Raw genomic sequence first — 24,515 nt, 5'->3', positions numbered from 1 at the left:
GATAAAATATTTTGTTGATCAATTATGTCTCTACATTGTTGAAGACCCGATGTGGAGCTAGAGAAGGATAGCGCTCTGCTTTGTCGGATGATAGACAAGGATAGCAACACCAATGCTAATCAAATACTGCCTATATAACGTGGACCTCACTATCAACAATGCCTGGTAAGTGACGGAGTGAGCGACCGTCCGCCCTGCCGAATGCCTAGTCTACTAGGGACCTAAGGTGAATATTGTGAAAAGTCTTTGGTATCTTCTCTTTCCATTAGTATATATTCTATCAATCTAAGGGCATTAAAATGTTGAGACCTGTAGTGAATAACAGCTTTTAAAATAGGGTACTTAGATTTTTAATTTCAAGGTAGCCTACTTTAATTTTTTTTCGAAATCGGACTACCATTTAGAATAACCATGTATCTACAATGTGCTCCACTATACGACTTCGGGATTGATCATTAACTGATCATTGGAATTGATCTAAAATCTTCACAACTGACTTCCTCAAATTATAAATGTGTATTGTGACTAAAAACAATCATTATTCAAGACTGATATTAAGTCAGATAAATTGAGTTCTAGTTAGAGAGCGTTGTCATATAAATGAAAGATTGCTAATTATGACAGAATTGAGAAGTCTGTTAAACTAACCATTCAATTCGTTGAAAGTGAGAACAATGAATGGAAGAGAGAGATGTGCGGAAGTGGAAACTCATTCAGGTATTCAAATTGAGTAAAACATTCTTACTACGCAGAAACCACATCTCTCACAAAGTCAGCACTTGGAGCTTCAAATTACTTTAATTAATTAAATGTTCCCAAGATACTGACGATGGACCAGATTGGAGAGCTCAATTGATATTGCAAATATAATAAAAGTAGTTCACCTATTATAGTAAATCTACCCTTGTAATTTAGTGTAAAGTGTAATTTACACTTTAGTAATCATATCAAATCTCAACACTTTCTTCCATACTTTCAAGACATTTTTCTATTGTATCGACACTAATCAATCAAATCCAATTGCTAACACATATGATCACATTTCAATAATATTTTTCAAAGATTTCTTCGCTGGGAACATTTACCTCGTCTTAGCAATGATATATTTCACATCCTAGTATAAGATTGTTGTATTATAGTTCAAGTTCACAAAGGTTACTTAGGGTTGATATTCTAATAATAAGACAATCAATATTTTCATATTTCTCAAAGATTTCTGTGCTGGGAAGATTTAGCGCGTCATAGTGATAATATATTTCATATCATAATATTTCATTGTTAGATTACAGTTCAAGTACACAAATGTCACTAAGGTTAATATTCTAATAATATTACAATCAATATTTTGTTAGGTAATCTATTTAAGATAATTGGACTTGAGGGAGTCTCAATGTCCAATTCCTAAGCAACTCTGGCTCCGCTTTATTAACAGCCATGAGTTAACATAGTCTATTACTGTATATTTTGTGGGCTATGTTCGACGTAATAGACCACAATAATGTACATTAATAGACTTCAACTGTTTATAAAGCGCAAAGTTGTCTCATAGGAATACAACCTTTACAATGATTCAAGGGTAGGTACCATAAAAGTAAAAGGGTAAACTGACTGTATGTCGACAAATTTAGCGAGTAAAATAAAACATCTTATTAGAGAAGCTACAAGTCCAAATGAGTGAATAGTACAATACACAGCACAAATTCTTATAAACATAGAAAAACTAGTCAATAATTTATTCAGATATCTAGTGGGCAGCAAATGAATTAAAATTTCCATAAAACTGGATTTCAAAACAACCTGAATTTTACTGACCTGTATTTCTAGCAGCAGCTCTGTTTTACGTCTCCTAATTTCTATGAGCATTTTTTGTTGCTCAGGGGACAAATCTGAAAATTAGAAAATAATCATTATTTTACAGGTATATCCTGAATGAACTTGGATCAAGCATTAGATATAAAGCAAAGTATGTATTAATAAGTCATTATAGTCATAAGTTTACCAAATTAAAGAGTACAGTATTGAAAGTGTATTTTTCAATTATTGATCATGAGATTAAGTTGAAAGTTTCAAGGGCTATACTTGGATTGGTGACCGGCTGCAATAAGAATTAAAACATAGAAAGTAGAGTGTATCAAAGGATGTAGCAGAGTGTTAAAACAATGCATGTATCAAAATGTCTCTCCTTTAATCTATTTGATACATTTAAATACATAGGTCTACATTACGCTTAAAATTCTTAGCTACCTTTACGTAAATACTTCACATTTGCCACTCCACTATGTTTTAACACTTTTTTATATTGATCACCTCTAGTCTACTACAGTATACTGTCACGGAATAAGCATAAAGTTTAAAGTAGTGTTTCTTTCCTCTGTGATACTGTATAGCATAGGCTCTATGCTAGAGCCTACCTAGAATATTATAGTTATAGGTTAGCCATGTCTAAAATAAATAGATAAGTCAAAAAATCTCCCTCAACACTTTCTCAGTACGCATGTAATTATCAATATTGACTAATTCATTTTTTGGTACATTTAATGTTAAAAGTTTTAATATGTAGATTCTTATTTTAAGAAGCTAATTACTGCTTAAATTAGCCAACAAGAAATCAGTAGGCCTACGGTAGTCTATTATATTCAACATGGAGATAAAATGCAATTTCAAGCTTAAGGAAATCAATATATTAGTCTATTTGCAAATACTTTACAATGCATAGCATAAAACTCGCTTAAAAATACTAATAATTTAAGTGAAATATGTTGATAACCAAAAAGTAGGCTAGACAAGTGAAAGGTTAGATTTCAAGAAAATAGTTTCCACTCACCGTTTAAATTGAAGCTGTCAGAATTGTGAGGATTATTCATTGTCTTATAAAACTAATTATTAGAAAAAAATCATTAGAGTCAAGAAATGAAACACAATAAACACACTGACACAAACAAAACATTGTACTTTATGTCATCCATCTTTGTTTTCTTTCAATTTCCAGATTTCAGAAGAGACAACTTCAGCTGCGTCAAATACTTTGTGGCCAGAGTGCAGCACTTTACAAGAAAAATGGAATATCTATTATTAAAAATGTGTTTATATTGATTAAATTATTTATCTTAATAAGGTTTAATACAAAAAAATAATATTTATACAGTCAACATGTTATGAGTATATTATGTGGCGCCATTTTCAAACATTATTTGAACTTGATGCAAGCTTGACTTGCTTTTTCAATAAGAAAATACAGATACATGTAGTATTTCAGATTAAGGTGCGTACAGACTTTCGCTCTGCTCCGCAATCGAACGTCACTCGAGCAGATCGATTGATGATCGACCGGGGAGCAAGAGTGGAACGCGAGAAGAGCTAACATCTTCCATAAAGTTCATGATCGGAGCGATTGCGGAGCGTGTTGGAGGCGCGTGTATCTGTATGCACCTTTAGAATAACAATTTTTATCTACAGTATAATTATAATATTTCCGTTAAATAATATTATTTTTGACAAGATATTTTACCAAGTTTTTATTTATTTTCCAAACTTTCTTAGTCTTCACAAAAAAAGGAATAGAAACTAAAAAATTGACACTTTTGAAATATGGAACTAAATTACAACTAGAAATACTATAATAAAAGCATTATAGTCTAACCATCGCTGAAACTTTCAAGAAGATTCACAGAAAAAGATCACCGACATCATGTTTTACCTTCTAGCATCTCATAATAGTCCAGTCAAGGAAAGGTTATAGAGGGAAATGTTTGGAAGACATATTATTTTGACCCCGCAGTTCTTTTTAGGGTAGTAAGAAGGTAAACATGTCAAAAGTCCTCACCCCTATCCCTTGTGCTAATGGGGGTGGGGGTGGTTCAAAGGTACCATTTTTTCAGTTTCTCGAATATAACCCGAAAACTATGCATCTTTTGGACATAACTGTTATATACAAAATTGAAGCTTAGGCTACCGGTACATAATTTCCTATAATATTCATCTCACAAGTTTTTCTATATCTTCTCTAGTTTTCGCGATATCCGCTCTTGAAGGTGTGACATTTTTGAAAAAAAAACACGTCTGCCTCCACTTTTTTCTATTTTTGCTCTTATAACTTTTCAAAAATCGATGGGAAAAATTCATGCTGATTATAGAGTATTAAATTCTCTTCAATTTGATGTATAATTTCACACTTCTTCTCATTTCCCTACAACTGTTGCAGCAGCATTAGTGTTGAGTGTGAAATCTCCAGTTTTGCAACATAAACAAATTGACAAAGGAATTTGGAGGGAATTTTTGAACACAATTTTTGACTTTGCAGCTTTGTTGAGACTAGTTGGGAGGGGAACATATCAAAAGTCCCCATTCCTAAGGGGTTGATCGTGGTTTAAAAGTTTCATTTTCAGCTTTTGCTTCCATGCTCATAACTTGAGAACAATGCGTTCAATCAACAGAACTAACTATTCAAGAATGAAGCTTGATAAATTCCCTACATTTTTTGTTTAGTGTAATTTTGTGATATTCTCAACAGTTTTCGAGATATTGGCTCTTGAAGGTATGTAATTGTTAAAATAACAGGTTTTTATCCTATTTTTTGCTTTTGCAGGGCTTATCAATCTCCAAAAATGCATCGTAAAAATTAATGCTTATCGCAGGTTTATAGAGCATTAAATTCTCTTTGAAATGATCTATTATTTCACTATTCCAAGTTTCCTTTACATTGTTATAGCTACTTTAATGGAGGGGGTAAAATTTTAATTGCTGCAACAAGTGTCAACTCTGCGGTTCCACACCTACAACAGAGGGAATAAAGATGCGCACTTTTGCTATGTTCACCTAGTAACTATTCCAAATGAAGCTACAAAGTCAATAATTGTGCCACAGACAACCCCTTCAAATTACATTGTCAAATTATCAATTGTTGCAGCATTTAAAATTTCACCCCCTACATTAAAGTAGCTATAACAATGTAACGGAAACCTGGAATAGTGAAATGATACATCATTTCAATTTTGTATATAACAGGTACGTCCGAAAGATACATGGTTTTCGAGTTATATTCGAGAAATTGAAGAAATGGGGACCCCCGTTCGACCACCAACTACATGACACCAATCACCAAACACCAACCTGATTGAAGTTTTTAATCAGAAACAACATTTGAGAGCTTTATTTTTCAATATTAATTTAGATAATTCGATTTGTTCATTCAAATTCCAAGTTCACGATTCTAATTTCTACAGTAGTAACAGTAGTTTTTTTTATCAAATATCACTTGAAAAGACCCCCTAGGTCCGCACCTGAGAATAAGTTACTGCATAAGTAAAAAAAAATTAATCACTCGGCTAACTATATAATTATATAGCTACAGGATTCAAGAAAAAAATAAATTTGGAACATTTCATAGAAAATATATTTCACAGTATTTCCATACATAAAATATTATTCAACTAGAATATAGGCTATCCAGATTCTAGTAAGAATGTAGCTGCACATTTTATAAGACAGTTAATGTCTTCGCATTTTCCTTAATTAAATTATTTTACATCTATAAATTTAACAACAATATTAAAAATAGATAAATAAAACAACATTGACATTTTTATAGTGAGTTTAGATGGTACAAAATCCTTTCTATCATGAAAATAGCATGATTGAGCAAGTGTAAATTATGTTAATACACAGACTGTTGTCTTTCACTTATGATAAAGTTTCTAGAAATATTGTTAAGAATAATAGACTACTAATAGAGATGTACTGTACTAATGGAGAGGAATGAGCCTATTCTCGTAATAAATTATTAATCATCATAATGCCGGTTTTCTTATTGAATTTACCATCACAAAGGGATCTTTTCTAGGATATACAATTAGATGTGAGATATTGCATTACGTGATAAATAAAACTCAATGGAAGCCAATTTTGAAAATGGAAATGTATCTAAATTCAATAGAGACGAGATTACCAAATATTATCAAGTTTTAAAATTTATTATTTTTAAAACATTCATAAAAATATTTAAAAAACCGTGTAGCCTACTTTATAAAAACATTAAGCTGAAGAAGTCTTATTCAAAGTTATCATGTAAGAACTAAGACATATCAAACATTTAAAAATTACAATTACATTTTTGAAACATTGAAAATACAAAGAAGACTTATTCCATTTTCTGTACGAAAATGCGAGGAAGGTTCCTGTTACAACATTTATTAAGATACAACAACTTGAAAAAATGTTCAACATACAGTATTACAGAACATATTATGGTTTTTTTTTTTAATTACATTATAATCCTAAAAACCGATTTTGGTCGACTTCTGGTTTACATAATGCTAGTTAGATGACAAGTGGACTTTCCCTTCAAAGCTTCTTTTTTTACAATAGTCAACCCAATATGGAACCTAGTTACAAGCTCCAAGCTACTTGTTCTGTCTAAACAACCTTTCTAGACTGGAATATAGTTTTATCACAGGGAAAATTGAAAACAATACAAAGGAAACAATATAACAATATTCTAAAATATAAAACGTTATTTGAAAAAACTTTTCTACAATGATAAAAGATAATTTAGGGAGCCAATATTTTCTGCAGGAGAAGTACTTTTTTAAAAGTGTTAATTTATACAAGTGATTGTTAGGACAGAACAAACAACTGGGAGGAAGTATAACTAACTTGATTCTAAACAAATTTGCAGACCAATATTGTACAAGATAGAAAAGGAACAGCTTAGAGTAATTCGAATCAAGCGCTAGGCTCCTTGCCTTTCAACTCAAATCAATGTTTTTGACAAATATGTAGAACCTATATAAATCAATATGAAGAAATCTCGTTTCGTGTAAACCAGACTTTAGTACAAATAACTTTTATTTGAAAACTATAGGCTTCCTTTTTAAAAATAATAAGTGATATTGGTTTCAGACTAAAACTGTAGAGGATACAATATGCCCATTTTGGTATTATAAACATTATGTATTTAAGTAATTGGAAGCAATTAAAACAATTCGTTGATTATGATTTCATAATTTGATCATTCATAATATGATTTGTGTAAATTTCCTATGTAAATAAATAGATAGATGAATAAATGCATACATTGATAAATTAAAAAGCACTGTTTTTTCTTTACTCAGTACTACTTATTGAATATAGATATAAGTGGATGATTCTATTTCATCCAAAATTAAATTAGGTATCTAAATAAAAGGTGAGAATGATTTTTTCTTTTTAATGTCTAATGGACTAATTCGAAGTTTTTGGGATACCCTGAATTTAGCACAAGGGCATTTTGCAGGGAAAAATTGGTTCTGGACTTCTTATGTGTATCCAAACAGAATATTATTTGAAAATTATAACTACAACATATTTTGCAAGCACCAATGTCAACTTATATAGTGGATGGACAATATTTTGTGCAAGTCTCAATAACTGGTTTAATTCAGAGTATAAATGATATTATCAGTCGATTTTTTACTATTCCGAATGCAGTTCAATACATATAAGAGACTAGACTAACATCTATTTAGTTTGAAACAGTTGAATCACTAGAATAATAAAACACTGATATTAAGGAATTTCACTTTCACAACAGAAAATACAGATACAAAATGGGAGCGAAAATACTTTGACATATATAGAAGTAACTTTAAAAATTTCAGTACAAGTGAGGAATAATAGATACTTTCATTTTTTATCATCTAATCCGGTGTTTTAGCTGAAAATGATACACAAAATTATGAAATTTTTACGTGGGCAACAAAGATGATTATCATGAGAGATAATCAATATCTTGATTTTTAGATGGTTTCCGAACCATTGGATCTCTGGTTATTTCTGTAACGGAAATCGATGATAGACTCTTCCCAATAATTGTAATTATTGTGCTCTAGGTAGTGTGCGCAAAGCTTTTTGTTTAGTCACATTTCACATTAAATTAGTCTTCTGAGGTAAAAATAAAATTCCTTTACATAATAGTTTCATTCTTGAAAAATAATAACAGACAACAAAATGCTAAATATATAGACTTAGAAGATAGTTTTTCAACTGTTGGTGGAATGATAATTAATTATCACTGATAAACCTAGTTCAATCAATATTTGATCAGATTGATTGAGACAAAAGTGATACAAACTATTGACCAGCAAATAACTAGAACCAACCAAGTGGTCGATCTAAAAGGAGATGCAAACGGATTCCTATAACGAGCTAGCTCAGGAGGAACAGCTGATTTGGCTGAAATCAGCAGGAATGCTGGAATCAGATATTGGATTCCTGTTCCAGCGTAGGATCCAGTGAAACCAACCTTCAGCAAAAATATTGGATTAGTTCGAGCACACACTAACACTCTACATTAATAACACAATACATCATCGAACTTGATCAAATTGCGGTAACAAATACACACTAGTTGGACGATACAATCTCTGTCTGAAGTATTTTGAATGGATATCAACGAATATTGTTGAGAATCTTGAATCCAGTATATTTCAATCTGAATGGAAACACTAGCTAAAATTTAGCTATTTCCTATTTAATAGGAGAAGACGAATTCCCACATGTAAGTATATTTATATTTTTAAAGTATATTGATTTAAAGTATATTTGTGTCTCTACTTTTGTTATAAAGCCTTTTCGTTTCAATTTCTAGTTTTATTTTTAGGATTTTTTAAGCAACTCTCACCAGCGGGCAAAGAGTAATCTTTTTGCTGGTGATGCCTATTATAATTAATTTTTCTTCTCTGCATGTATGTGTAATTGTATCATGTAAATTTTATTTTTATTTTTGCTAGTGTATGTATGTGTATGAGTAAATTGTTCGTTTTCTTTTTGGCAATAAATGAATTTGAATTCGAATGAGTGTCAGTGTAGATGTTCGGTACAGTGAAGATATTATACCCATGAGCTCTAATGGGACTATCCCCACCAAGCCCGGACAAGCGAGTATGAATAGTCCTATAAGAACAAAGAGGAATAATATATTCACTGTTCCGTGATACTGATACGTGGGAATCTCCCTTTAAAAGATACGGGATGAGTACTAGACGTAGAACCGAGAGGATTTTTATCATAGAATCAGCTTTAAAACAATGGAACTCATCCCGCATCGGTATGCGTAAGGCTCTTGTGTCATGAGAGTGTAATGTATGAGATCTCAAAAGGCTGATATCAAAAGAGTACAAATGTAATGAAAACGTGAATATATTATGAATTCCAATCAAGAACGATTCTTCACTAAGAAAGAGGAGTTCCTTGAATTCTCTCACTGTTTCTCCCTACAGTAGGCTACTTATTGAATCATTACTTGGTAATAATCCAAAATAATGTGTACATAATATTTTGAATATCGGGGCACCGAGCTTTGCTCGTTATTCATTTATTGATAAACAGAACTCAATTCTTTAAAATGATTGGGGAAGGACTGACAGGCACAGCCCAAAACTTTTTCTTCCCCGAATTTTGATTTATACACTATAAATATTCCAAAAAAGTAGGTTATGTTTCGTACACTTGAATTCAGGTCAAATTTTCAGTTCAAATATTTGAAAACAGAAAAGTTCTAATTTAGATAGTTTACATACCAAATTGAATAACAAAATAACACTCACTAATCACTTAGAACTGTAAAATAATGATTAACTTTGAATATTATGATATATACCATCTCATGTCAACAAATAAGATTACTGTATTTTGATCGAGCCAATTAAAATTTCTAGTTTTCTCGCGAGATACGGTAAGCTAATTGATTACACAGCTGATCTCCCACACAGGCACACGCATCTTTTGTTATCGACAGACGACGAAATCATCATCTGTTTTCCCAGGATGAATTATCCTTTTCGTGTCCTTCAGTGAGTTTTCCCAGGGATGAGACCTAATGCAATCGAATTTTGATATCATAAACCTACTACATTCCAAATTTCGTGAAAATCGTTAGAGCCGTTTTCGAGATCCGTAATAACCATATAACCAGATAGCCAGATATAAAAATATAAACAGATATACAGGAATTGCTCGCTTAATATAATAGGATTTGGTTCTTCAACTTTGGCCCTGTCAACATGAATAACACTGTACAATATGTGTTACGAGATGTATGTAAATAACTGCGCAAGATCTATTGCCACAGAACTACTAATTTGAAATTTGTAATAAGTGAGGATTAGCTTACCAGAGTATTGACGTCATCAACAACCACAGCCAATAGGACAGGCGCAATCACACCGAAAGCTGGTACAATGATTTGACGGATGCAATAAGGAGTGCTGGGAGATAGCAGAGCCTGAAATCGAAAATTAAAATGGTGGCTTGGAAAAGTTTATCCATGGGGTATTATCACACAAAATTTCAATAATATTTACTAACTGAAACATGCTTTCTAAGCGCTTGGGATCCACTGTCAACAGTATACATTAAACATATAACATAAATACAGCGATCCTAAAGCATGCTGCAGTCAGTGGATAAATATTTCACATTGTTGACGCGATTTGCGTTCAAGTGTGCTGTATAGATTCGTTTTAGTAGTTTGTCCCCACCGCTGTTGTTGGAGTGGTCTCGCTTATCTATCTCATTGAGCTCCCGGCAGCTTGTTACCCTGGGCTCAGCCCTCTCGCCCCGGCGATCGGGGTCGACCGTCGACTACAACCAGTGATTGCAGAACTGTCGATCGGAAAGCATCATTCGCGTATCGTATCGTTGGGTTTAGTATTTGAGCGATTCGGCTCAAATCCAACCTTTAAATTTGTGCCCGGGAAATAATCGTCGTATATTTCCTGGAGATAAGTCATTCTCCCAGATTAAAGTATAGTATCACTTAATAATGAAGTGAGCGTCTAAGTATCAAGGATAAACTGTTTACTAAACAATCATTCTTAATTTTTTTTCATCTATCTATTCGAGTTGAAAATACACACAAATAAAACATCAGCAGAAAAATAGTGCTTCGATACTATGTGTAAATAGTGAAGAAGACCAGCATCTAATACAGTTCAGAAAACCCTCTAGATTCGTATTCCTCACATACGTCCATTCCATCTATAATAAATAGGAGACTGCAAGGCATCAACCAAGTATTGCAATCTGGTTAATATGGTGAGTCTATTCTTTAATTTTATGCATGTTGTGTTGCTTGCACCGGATTTCTGAAGAGATATTTCTACATCGTTTACAAATTATACAGTCCACATAGTTTTTCTCTCAAGATCAGTACTTCTTTGTAAAAATTAAAAATAAATAAATATATATTATTATACTAGAAATTAAAGCGTTACACATAATCCTATACGTAAAATAGTCAGCAGGTTGTCAATATAGTTTTAAAAATGTGATTTAGCTTAGTAGCTTGTAATGGAATAAGAAATGAAACTTCACACTCTGATGAAGGTATAAGCTACATTCTGTGAATCAATCTACGGTTACTAGTATTGTTAAATGTATCAATTACGGTTATATGTATTGCGTACGTTTATTTTCTTATGCGCTCGACTTTATTTACATGGGTCCTCTAACAAATAAAATTATTTATTGATTGATTTATTCATTCTTTTATTCATAAATTAATATTTGTATTGTGAATGATATTGAAATCCTATACTATTAAACGAGCAATTTCTGTTTATATATCTGTATGTGACCGGATCTCGAGAACGGCTCTAACGATTCTCACGAAATTTGGAACAAAGTAGGTTCATGATATGAAAATTCGATTGCACTAGGTCTCAACCCCGGGATAACTCACTGAAGGACATTGAAAGGATAAATACGTCCTTGGAAAAACAGCTGGAAATTTTGTCGTCTGTCGGTACCGTAATGAAAGTGAGTGAAAGAGTGCATGTGTGGGATCATTCAGCTGATCTCACGAGAAAAAAAATTCAGCAAGAAAAACTTATTTCTTTTTTTTGGAAAACATGTTTAACTCAGAAAGTCCAAAAAAGTAACTAGATGCAGTTAGTGTAGAATAGCACATACAGTAGTATATTAACAAATAAATATTGTCGCAAACATAATATATCATTCTAAATCGAATTCATAGTACCGGTATATCTATTTGTGATTGTTGATGTGTTTGTTTTTTGAAGTGTGAATAAATTGTTATTTTGATGAGTGATAGTAGCTTAACCTAGATTTTGATTTGGACTGTAGTATAAATTTGAAAAGGGACAGTTTTGGGCATAATCCTGTTGTGCCTCCTCATATAACTGTAAAAAATAATTGTACGACTGAGAAAATGAATAAATAAAAATAAACTATAAATTCAATCTATCGTTACAAATATTCTATGCTTTTACACCCCAGAGCAAAGCTCGGTCCCCCGATATTATTTCTTCATAATGAACTAAATAAAACTAGAGCTAGGATTCGAGTCAGCTGTATAATCTTATTTGTTTAGCTAGAACCAATGACTATTTGCTGGTCATTAGATTCTAGTTTTTATTCAATCGACCAAATATGTATCATTGAATCAATAAATGATGTATTATTATTATTTGTTATTGAAGAATGAAACTCACCTGCAAGTTACTCCTCAATGTGACAGCGATGACAGGAAAGCTGGTGGACAATGTGAAGACAGGGAAGAGCGCGAGGAAGTAGTCGACGGCCCTCAAGTAGCCGCTGTCACCGGGTCGCGGCGTGAAGTTGAGCGTGTACAGCGGCTGCAGGTCGGGAAACGCGAAAATGCCGGTCAGCACCAGCGTCAGGTAGAACAGCAGAATCAGCAGATAGTCGGCGGCCAAGCCTGGCAGCAGGCGGCGCTTGGAGGTGGCGTGGATGGGGGCCAGCAGGCCGGGCAGGGAGTGGTGGCACATGAACGAGTAGATGCAGGCGCCGAACAGCGTCGGGACGCCGTGTAGGTGCGCCGGTGTGGGGTCACCATGAGGCAGTGACGGCGATAGAAGGCGCCGGATGGCTAGGGCTATCATTGAGGTGAACGCTTCAAGGGAAGGAGAAGAAGAAATGGCGTTAGGTACGAGTATATTACAAAATGTTAATAATAACTGCGATGATCATAAGTTGAAAAACAAGAAGAGGAGGAGGAGAGGAGGAGGAGGAGAAGGAGGAGGAGGAGGAGGAGGAGGAGGATGAGGAGGAGGAGGAGGAGGAGAAGGATAAGGAGGAAGAGGAAGAGGAAAAGGAAGAGGGGAAGGAGGAAGAAGAGGAGAAAGAAGAGAAAAAAGAGGAGGAGGAAGAGAAAAAAGAGGAGGAGGAGGAGGAAGAAGAGGAGGAGGAGAGGAGGAGGAGGAGGGGAAGAAGAAAGAGAAGACGAAGAAGAGGAGGAGGAAGAAGGAGACTAAAAGAATGAAGTTGTAAAAGGAAAAAATAAAAATTTGACCACATTACCGCTAACATCAGTAAATTTGAACACCATCATAAAGAACTATTCTTCATAAGCCTCAGTCAATATGAAATATCTTGACATACAGTATATCTTTTACCTCTACAAATATAGCCTATCAGGTTATGCTGTGATGCCGTGTGATTCGACGAACTGATCGGCTCAACTTCCCACTTGTTACAGTTATCATGAAATAGTCAACATAATATGCAACGTGATGGACCGGGATCCCCTCACATTTAGGGATACTCTCACATTTATAATTTAGCTTACTTGCAGAATTCATCACTTCTATCGGTACCGTATTTTAGTTAAATTAGTTATCTCATTTATTCATTCTTGGCTTCTTAATTGGTTGTGGTAATTACAGTATTATTGATACATCTTTTTTCGTCCAAGTGTGCTGAAATATTCAAATCTTATTAAGTACACGGATTTGATTTGTACAAAGTGAATACATACCTAGCCATCTTGTTAGAGATGTAAGAATCTGCAGATACTTTGTCTTTTGTACGTTGAAGAAAACGAATGGTCCAAATACGACTAGGAAGGCACTCTGGAATAATTCAAGAATATGAATTATCAACCATCAAAAATATCACTGCATTAAAAAAAATCACTTTTTTAACTTAATAATTAAGTGATTTTTTATAGTTATTATAACTTAATTATAAAAAACAATCCGAAAATAATCAATCTAATAATCAAATTCAAAATGTTAAAATGATCAAGCTAACGCGAATAGAAAATATATTCCAGCTCATTTATATATTTTGTACAATATTTACAATATTTGAAAAAAGGTACTTACAAGAAATAATCTATAAGCAGTCTTTTGTGTGATATTGTAATTCTCAAAGCAGGGCTCATTATCTTTCAGCAATGATGAATTACGGTCAGCCTCACTGTAATAAATACATTATTTTCATTAGAAATCAATTTGTGAACAATACTAAATGTGTTAGTAGTTATGAACATATTAGAATCTAAAATTAGCTTTGGAATTCAAATTTTTTTGATAGCAAGAAATACACCGTTTTTACAAACGATTAATTTTGATAGATAATTATAATAATTGATTTCAAGATAAGAAAATACTACTGTATAATATGCTACAGAATTTTAAGCAAAGAACAGACACAAATTACAGCATACTCTTAATAATAGATAGAAGCACTATTTATTCGAAAAGGAAGGTTCCAGCTTATGAATGTTTTTAAATTAAAAACATTTCTATACATGTAAAGAGCATCGGACAATAATTGCTTAATCCTGAATACTTCAAGCCATTAATTAATAAAGATGAAAAAGCATGTGTTGCAAATCATGTGTACCGGTACTGTATTAGTAAATCTAAAAATAGATTCAGTAATAGACCAAGCAATAGATTATAAACAGTACAGAGATACAATAGATAGAGAATAAAAAGTACAAGTAAATCTCAAGTAGAGTGGTATCTAATTATAAGACAAGAATAAGAGTTACTAATTATAAGATAAGAGTTTCAATTATGATGAGCAACACAACATATAATAACAGTTACTATAATATCAGTCTACTAACAAATAACATCTGATGATGTAAGAATAAGAAAGAATGCCGAAATAGAAGCCATCCTGCAAGGTAGAAATATTCTCCGGTTCGTCAAGGCAAGAAGAATAGGGTGGCTTGGACATGTTGAAAGAATGGCCGATGAACGAATACAAAAAGGAATGCTATATAAGAAACTGGAAGCTGTAAGAAAAAGAGGGAGGCCGAGGGTTCGATGGATGCAGGATGTGGAGAGAGACTTGAGAGCGATGGGAGTAAGAGGATGAAGGCGAAAGGCAGCAGAGACGCTTGGAGGCAGATTGTGGAGGAGGCCAAAGCCCACATCGGGCTGTAACGCCAGGATAAGTAAGTAAGTAAGATGTAATAATGTAATGAAACAATATTAACTAGACCTATCTGAATCCAAGAGATTATCACATTCCATTTATTCAATTTGAAGAACAAATTTGCATCCAGCTTTGCATTGATGATGATTTGAAAACATGTTTAGGACTGATGATGGATAAATGCTATTATCTAATACATATTATGAGTTCTAATTGAGGTGAATTATGTTGACTAAGATCCACATAGAATGAGACGACTTGAAATAATTCTAAAAACAGTCTCGAAAGAGACAGAAGCAAATTTCGGATGCCTCCCCATTTTCATATTTAATTGCAGTTCAACAAACAAAATCTACTCACCAAACTACATCAACAAGCGATTTACTAATAGCAGCTGAATAGATAGACAAATCGCCGAATAAGTACAAGCAGAAGGTCAAATAGAAAAGGAATTGACCCACTTTTGGAAAGAACAATCTTGCCATCTGTCCCTGAAATTTAAATCAAAAATAGAACCAATCAGTTACTGGCAATAGATTATGATCAGACAATATTTCTCCTCGATGAATACAATCCATTGGTTTGTGGAAAAACCAAATGATGAAAACATAACAAAATATTTTCCAGTTTCGCTCGTAATCTGGTAACCATTGGAGGTATATGAGTGTAGATAACCTCATTGATCATCATAAATCATAACCTCATTTTAGTTTAATTTATTGAAAGGAATCAGTTTTGTATGATGTATTAGTTTAGTTTATACAATTTGAGTTTCATTCATGATGTTTGTAATTAATTTACTTTTGCAAATAAATTTCAATTTTTATACTGTTCTGTTAATTTAAATAACTGTTTCTTTTAATTTTTATACTGTACCATAGAGAAACAATAGCGTGAGTAGATATCCCATGGCGTTTATGTCGCAACTTTTACTGTTATCTCAAGCCGATTACTGTTGATTATTGTCGAATTTTACTGTTTTGTTGGGGTGATAGTGTATGAACGGCACAGTATGAGAGACTACCAGTGTCACACAGCTTTACGGGAAAGAATTACATGAACTAGCGGCTTGAGATAACAGTAAAAGTTGCGACATAAACGCCCTATACCATGGGATATCTATTTATGCTATTGTTTCTCTATGACTGTACTGACACGGTAATTATTTTTTTAAATTCTGGAGAGAAATGGATTTCGGTCTTCAACCGTTTGATTGGTATGTTGTAACTTCCACATTAGTAAATTAACATTAATGAGTAATGTGAATAATTGCATATAGAAATAATCGCATAGAGGAAACTAAAATTGAATTGGTAGGGTGAGAAAATAATGAAAAGTTTGCAAAGCTAATCCTATACCTACCATTTCAACTTTTTCATCAATTGAGAAGAATGTGACAGGCATAGGCGGGAAGTTGCGAAGAGTTCCTGAAAGAAAAATATGATAAATTAGTTGAAAAATAAAATAGGCAACTTTAAAAATAATTAAAACTATAACTTGAAAAATAACGAAATTTGGGAGAGGGAAACAATATTATAGATTGAGCCTTGTATCTGTTCTCACTACCAATCATTATTAGACCTATATGGTTAAGGGTTGAGGGTTAAGGTGTAAGAGAGGGCCGACTGCGCACTAACTTCGCCCTCCTAGGTATAAAATAAAGGCAGTCATTCTATTCTATTCTATAGTTTGTGCTAGAATGAATAAATTGGAAAATAAAGTTATTACTTACAACATAATAATAATGATTCTTGTAATGAATTAGTGTGGTTGAGACGATTAAGTATGAATAACATCATTAACTTATATAGCAATAACTTCATTATCAAATTATTATGATAATTAAAAAATGGATTACTCCACTAAAACACCTATGAATGGAGAAAAAACAACGATTACTAAAAAATAATCAAAATGACAAACATTTTTCAATAAATTTTTGAAATTATCAACTATCTTCCAATCAATAGGTTCTAATTGCAGTAGCCTACTGCTAAAATAAAGAGGGTGAAAACAGTGAAAATCAAAGAAAATTTTTGAACATACCAGCACTGTATAGAGGAGCATCTTCGGATGAAAGCATGGAATCATTTTCATCATTATCGTCATTAATTCTCTCAACATCATCATCGTCGTCATCAACATTATCATGATCATCATCATCATCACCTATACCCTGATTTATCTGCAGCATAACACAAAATGAATATTAAAATCTAAGAAGTAGTTTTATAAAAATTGTAATCAGATTATACTTGAATTCAAGCATACAGTAATAGATTGCTAGTGTTTGTACTGTATCTTAAACAAAAGGCGAAAATCATTTTTTTGGACGCATAGAAAACTTGAAATTTGGGTACCTTAATTTTTTTTGGAAAGCAATACTTTCCTTACCTATGGTAATACGGCAAGGAGAGTAAAAAATACTGTAATTGAGACTATAGAGAATTGCTTATAATTATATATATACATGAAATAAATAGATAATACAATATGCCAATATTAACAATATATTGATAAACGAATACATGGACCAGTATAGTATTATACTATAGTTTTATACAGTATAATAGTACAGTATACTATTATAGTTTTATACAAACCTGATAATAAATTTGATAGATGGAAATCACTGAGATATTGCATTTATTCAAATGAATTAATAATTATTATTAAACGAAAATCCAAATCTAATGCTGTAAATCACCCCGAAGACTTCTGCTACTGCAAATGACTTCTGCATAATGATTTACAGCATTTAATTTGGATTTTCGTTCAATAATAATAATAATAATAATAATAATAATAATAATAAATTTGATACTTTAATGGAAAGAATAGGTACCATGAACATGGAGAAATTGAATAATAGCGATAAGCCATTATTTCTTGTAATATAGTCTACAGTATTTTCATTGTGGGCGCGATAAGTGCACTAAATTCAAAATACAACAATAGGTAGCCTATTATATTCAAACACCAATGCTACTACTAATCAATGCAAATCTATTTTTTTACAGGTGCATACATGCACAATGGAGCAACTATTGTAGAGTGGAACTAGAAACATAATTTTTCATGAATATAATTAAAAAATTGATAATGAATGGAACATTAAGAATGAAATGTGAAAACACTGAGATACCAGAGTAAGAATCCTACAGACGGGTTTTCATCAAAAAATCACAATATTCATGGAGAAGAATCTTCATGAATACTGTTCAGAGAATTAATAGTGAATATAAATTTTCAACCTGTAAGTGATCGAGTAATTTCAGTAATAAAATAAAATAACAAAGTTTTCATATTCACTACGGTGACAATATTAAAAGCAATACACTGAGTACATATTTAGAGTACAGCCATTCAATAATCAATACAACATACATAAGTGTAGTTAGTAATATAGTTTATTGAATTGTAGTTATTCTTCCTTCCATTCATAGTGGAAACGTGAAAATTTAATAGATTCAATGGCAGCAGAAAATGAAAAGGAGGACGTATTATAATACAAAATGGTTCTTTTCCAAATTTGTATAAATATATCCATGACAATCAATTATAACTAGAAGATAAAATATTTACAACATGCAAAGTAAGAAATAGAAAACATTTAACGGGATACAACATAAATATAATATAAAAATACTATCAATATTATTGTAATATATGAAGAAGCAATAAAGCACATGCAATACGGTAGTAATAAACGACAGTGTAGAAGAATACATCCATGACAATTAGTAAATTCGAAAATTAAAAAAGCATATACAGCCTAAAAGATTGAGTGGAAAGTCAAGTTATAATACAGAAACTGTGTTTTTATTTCAAGTAACTTTTAGTTACTTGAGCCTTGAACAACAATAGGCTAGTTTTTACTCATCAGATAAGAGTAGCTTTTAGATTTGAATTATATTTATAATACTTAAGAATTTGATTAAAAAAATATTCAAGCCACTCAGACAAAATACAGAAGCAGTATTCACATTCAATTTTATAAGTGAAAAATACCTGTAGATTCAACAGGAATTGTAAATTGAATTGAAAACGTTTAGGAAAAGGGAAAAAGTTTAGGAGCTTGGTAATAAAATGGAAAAATATTTACCACCATGCATAAATTTTGGCTTACTCTCTTCAAACGCTTCATCTTGTACCATTGGGTGATAGCATTTGCAGTAGCCATAGCCTCCACTACAAAAGTCAGTGTGATGTAACTGAAAAAAAAAACAAATTGATAAAATCTATTCAAAAAATCAAATTTAGGTTTAGTCAAAATCAAATTAAAGCTTTATTCAATAATCAGAGCGTGGCAGCATTAGATCATTAGCAATAACTAATTTGATATAACTTATTTGAAATAGGGTTTTTGAAAGCTAACCTGACAATTGCAAGAAAGCACAGCATTGCTATACCAACTATCCATCCTGCTTTCAAAACAGCCGCTGGAAGAGTGAGCGCTCCAGTGCCAACAATCAAATTGAAAACATAGATCAGACCAGTCTGCAAACAAAGAAGAGAAACTATGAATCAAAGTGAATTGAATCATCAAATGAGTACCAATAAGATGATTGTTAGTAACGTCCATTAAGAGAGGATCCTCACCGTCTTCTCCCTCTATGTTCTTCATACCCTTTGCAGAACACATGCAAATGTGGGGTTGCTCGTAACCCGACAGAGGTTCCACCCGTATGAGACTAGGGGTAGACTCAGGCTGAATTTACCCTACCAGAGGCTGAGCAGAACTCGGGCTGGTCTGGCTCATATGTCTATCAGCCTCTATAACAGGCTGCCTCTGTTGGCCAGGGATCTGCCTGCTGTGCGGTTTCGAGGGGCTCTGAGGAGCCTGCTGACGGATCACAGTCTTTACACACTCCGTGAGTTCTTTGTGTTGGAGAGCAATGTGGTGAGTGCCTATTTTCTTATTTGATCTCTGCCATAGGGCAGTTGTTTTTCTTTTACTTTTTTGGCGTGTCCCAGTGGGCTTCACTTTAGTGATCCCTTTTATGGACCTAATTAATTAAATACTAAAATACTAAAAATACCATTACTTACTAATAATTATGAAGCTACTTGAATAATTTAATAAAATATTTGAAAGCCATATTACGCTCTAGACTAAAACAATTAAGAATAATTCAATAAGTTAATAATATGATAATTTTATAGTATTTTATATGAGAATAATTGAATGGTTCAATTAGTGCCAAAAAGCAAAAAGTAGAGACCTGTTAAGCAATATTATTATGCGCTACAAGCTTACATAATCATGTACACAGTGATGAAATGAGGAGCAAATATTCGGAATAAAATTATATCATTCCGAACTCTCTATCTCCAATGAGCACTGAGTTAAAATTTTTTCCAAAAATGAGTGAAATGTTGATAAAAAATCAATTTTGATGTATTTTAGTTTTTGATCAATAATATCTTCCGATTGTTAACATTTAATATTTATAATTCAAAATCCCTCTGGGCGTAATTTTGTGTGAATACAGAAGAAATTGGATTTTTTTGTGTATTGAAATACTTATTGAAGTACAATCAAGGATGGATTTTCGATTTTTCAACCGAATTTGACTTGTGATGCATGATTTTCAACCGCATTAACGAGCCGAGAAGAATGAGCTGTAGTACAATGAGATCCGATGTGTCAAAAGTTACGAGTGTTTGAAATTTTGACCTTCAGGTGTCTTTTGCCTCTCCACTTAATTAAGTGCATCTAACGAGTGATTCTCATGGAATATCATATAATATAAAATCAATATCATATTCTCATATCATTTATCATTGTGCGAAATCTAAATGTGAGTACAATGAATGTGGTGATGATGATTGAAATTAAAAATGAGGTGTTTTTCAAAATACAAGGAACATTGTCAGATATACCTGGAAATCTATATGAGATAGAGCGCTCTACCTGGTCACAGATTTTAGAGCACAAAATTACGCCCAGTATGTAATTAAACATTTAAATGGTAATAACCGAAAGATATTGTTGATAAAAAATTAAAATTCAAAAAAATTGATTTTTTTCTTGAAATTTTGCTCACTTTTAAAAATCATCACTCAGTAAGTTACTCATCGTAGATAGAAAGTTCCCAATGATCTCATTTTATTCAGAATTTCATTATCTAAAAAATTAACCGGAAATACGTGGTTTTTGGGCCACGTATGGTTTTGGCTTTTTAGCAAAATGAAATTTTACATGAAAGAATTGGTTCTAGTTCTAGACTTCTCTTATCTATCCAAACAATATATTAAAAAATCAAAACTACAATATAAATTGCAAGCACAACCCCTTTTTTATGTCTATATTGACTGGACTCTTATGATAGTTTATGTGCTCTTTTTGAGGCTCGGAAGTCGAAAGACATAAAAAGAAGGGTCCACATAACATGGTTTGTGAAAATTCAAATTGTTATTTGTATATCTAGAGTGAAAAGTGCTGTTTTTTTCTCCCTGAGGGAAAAGTTTGAAGCCCGAGGCGAAGACGAGGGCAGCAATTTCCCTGAGGGAGAAAAAACATTTTTCATTTGTGATATACACAACATTTTTTTTTCCTCCACCTACATTTTTATAAAAACTACAAATAAAATAATTTTTTAAAACGTACGTGACCAAACATTGTGTTACAACATAATCTAAAAAGTAAACAGAAACAGCTGGCTTGTAATCACAGTTCTCCGCCGACAAATTTGTAACAACAATGGCCGCCACAACTACAGCTATGATGAAGTTCCCGTTTCAAATTTGATTAGTTAAAAGTAATATTCGTTGGCTGGTATTTTGAATAGCATGGAATATGAAAAAATATTTATACATTTTTTTAGTATTAATATTTTGATACGGTCTTTGCTGTTTAATTTACTGCTTTGAGTTTAACCAAAAATGAATTATTATCTCTTACAGATTAATTTAATAGTCTTCATTGGTTATCATAATCTTCAATAGAATATTATCCTCTTTACAAAGTAAATTGAAAGTTTTAAATATTTTGTCTATATCTTAATCAATTTTATTTGTTAAAAGCAAAAACAAGGTGGAATCTTTGCTGAAGAGATATTTCCTCACAGAGCGACCATACTATATTATGCTAAGGGAATTTATTAAAAACCATACAAGTCATTCCAACACATGCCTTGTCGAGAAGCAGAAACCACAATACCTTCTCAAAATTACGATTCCCCGGTCTCTGACTACAAAAAAAGACTAAACAAGTAAGTAAGTAAAAAGGTTTCTATATTGCAATAAAATTATAGTTGGTATAAGTAAAAGCAAGTAAAGTTGAAAATAGTGTTAAGGTTATTTTAAGAAATATGTTTGTGTAAAAATGAAAATAGCATTGCGCAAAAATTTATCCTTACCCATAGCGAATAGGTCTCTTCCATTTTTTAATTACACTAGAAAAGCATAGAAATTAATACTAATTTACAACAGAACATTTTCAATAAATTTGGTTTTCTTCAGTCTACTAGGTAAGCTACTATTATGATGAACTACATCGTAATCTAGAGTAACGCTTATCTTGTTTTAAAGTTCACTTTCTAAAATCATGAAATATCTCAGTCACATCTCTCAGTGCTATTGTATTACTCATTAATAATTATTCTGAATTTAAATCACGGAGATAATAGATAGCCTACAAATTCTCAGACACATACATCGCAGACGGCAATGAAATGAAAACGTAAATATTCAGTTATAAAAACAGCTGATTGTAAAACCAGCTGAACGTTTCAAGGTTATTGCCAAATGCCAACATAGCGATCGGGTTGATTTTGCTACGAGGAAAACAGGAAAATCTAGGCGAAAACTATTTCCACATTCGCCACCCCTTTATCATGATTGTTTTCAGGTTATTATATTTTTTAAGAGTTGGTGAAAATATTATGGAAACAGGTAAATATTTCTTTTACAAGAATAATTTGACAGTGAGTTTTAATAGGGTCTATTTCATTGAATTTACTTTTCTGTTTTATTTTTGTATGATTTACCATAATATTAGTATCTTTAAATGTGAGTTACTATGGAACGGTTTGAAATTCTGTATCATAATCAAAAACCTTAAAGATGCATCTCTTTAAGGTTTTTGATCATAATGATCACTTTCCAATTTAAAAAGATGAAGTTGGTTCCATATTGCAATCATGGTGGATCAAAATGTTGAAGAGACAGAACACAGAAAAATATTAGAATAGGATCCCCAAACCCCAATAAAACTCACTGTAAAATTATCCTTGTGTTTGTGAAAGAAATATTAGGCTGTTTCTATAATTTTCAGCTACTCTGTAGAAAACTATGTTGCATAAAAATGTCAATAAATATCCAAAATATGCGATCAGGAAATAAACTATAAAAATGATACCTATAGGCCTACTCGGTATATATTGGATAAAAAGGAATACTATTAAGCTTATTTTATCAAGGCAAATCTAGATCAGGAAGATTTATTGATTCAGATCAAATTTATTTTATCTGAAAATTTATTTCAAACAGTGACGATAATATTTTTTAAAAAATTATAAAAAACTGTAGGGTAAAATTCTTAAGGGAAACTCATTGCAAATAGGAATGCTAGAATAAAGAGCTTGATTTAAAATGAATTTAAATTATTCAATATAAAGAGAATGTAGGAGTCCACATTGAAGAGAAAAAATAAATCTGGTCTATTTATTATAATCATAGATGAAGGATAAGTAAGTACTATAAGTACTATCTATAAGTATATATACGTACTATCTATAAGTACTTATACGTACTTATCGTACTATAGTACGATAGCGTACTATAGCGTACTATAGTACGATAAGTACTATATTATTCTTGTCTCTGTTATAATGTAGCACTGTATATTAATTATGTACCATATTATTATTATATAATTTGCATTGATAGTTAGAATTTCGGGGCTCTCAATTTCATCAAGAGTTGCTTTTGTCAACATTATTTAGTACGAAATTTTAATATTTATTTATAGTAATATTAATGAGAAGAAATAAAATTTTATGACAAAAGGATGTAGCCTACTTTTTGCAGCCAGATATATCTAAAAGAAATAAAATACCCTACCAGAAATGTGTCAATATTCATCTATTGTTAGATTACTGATTCCTCATAATATAGTTGGAACAACGAATCTTGAAATAGATGAGGGTTGACACAATACGAATCGATAAGGGGGTTGAATGAAGCGCCGAAGGTTTTAAAATAGGCAACAGGAAAAAAATGGGGGACTATATTATTGCTTTCATCTTCATATTTCCTAATAATATACACGCAGCTTAAAATCAATTCTTGAGTTTGTAATTAGTTCATTCACAGAAACC

At 32.1% G+C, this 24,515-nt stretch overlaps 2 protein-coding genes across 3 annotated transcripts in view; both read right to left on the bottom strand.

Moving 5' to 3' along the window:
- The window catches only part of LOC111064426 (cytohesin-1), a 75,562-nt gene extending 72,575 nt beyond the window's left edge, over positions 1-2,987 (bottom strand). The window contains exons 1-2 of the mRNA XM_039434241.1: positions 2,825-2,987; positions 1,813-1,886 (exon numbers count right to left, since the gene is read on the bottom strand). Of these exons, the coding sequence (XP_039290175.1) occupies positions 1,813-1,886; positions 2,825-2,864 (114 nt within the window). The 5' untranslated portion in view covers positions 2,865-2,987. The remainder of the gene's footprint in view (positions 1-1,812; positions 1,887-2,824) is intronic.
- A 2,382-nt stretch (positions 2,988-5,369) lies between these two features.
- On the bottom strand, positions 5,370-22,879 carry LOC111047986 (transmembrane protein 104 homolog). 2 transcript variants are annotated; one of them, XM_039434237.1, is made up of 11 exons: positions 22,554-22,879; positions 19,568-19,689; positions 19,319-19,403; positions 17,236-17,374; positions 16,552-16,616; positions 15,550-15,680; positions 14,124-14,217; positions 13,775-13,868; positions 12,489-12,910; positions 10,148-10,258; positions 5,370-8,278 (listed from the first exon to the last, which is right to left on the bottom strand). In XM_039434237.1, the coding sequence occupies exons 1-11, from the start codon at positions 22,575-22,577 to the stop codon at positions 8,066-8,068; spliced, it is 1,500 nt and encodes a 499-aa protein (XP_039290171.1). In that variant the 5' UTR covers positions 22,578-22,879; the 3' UTR covers positions 5,370-8,065. The 2 variants fall into 2 exon arrangements, with proteins under 2 accessions (XP_039290171.1, XP_039290170.1); XM_039434236.1 differs by having other exon boundaries at positions 19,295-19,403; positions 22,554-22,859.
- Positions 22,880-24,515: the final 1,636 nt, after the last annotated feature.

This window comes from Nilaparvata lugens, chromosome 8, assembly GCF_014356525.2.
Source record: "Nilaparvata lugens isolate BPH chromosome 8, ASM1435652v1, whole genome shotgun sequence".
NCBI lineage: Eukaryota > Metazoa > Arthropoda > Insecta > Hemiptera > Delphacidae > Nilaparvata > Nilaparvata lugens.
This window is presented reverse-complemented; position numbering and strand designations above follow the sequence as displayed.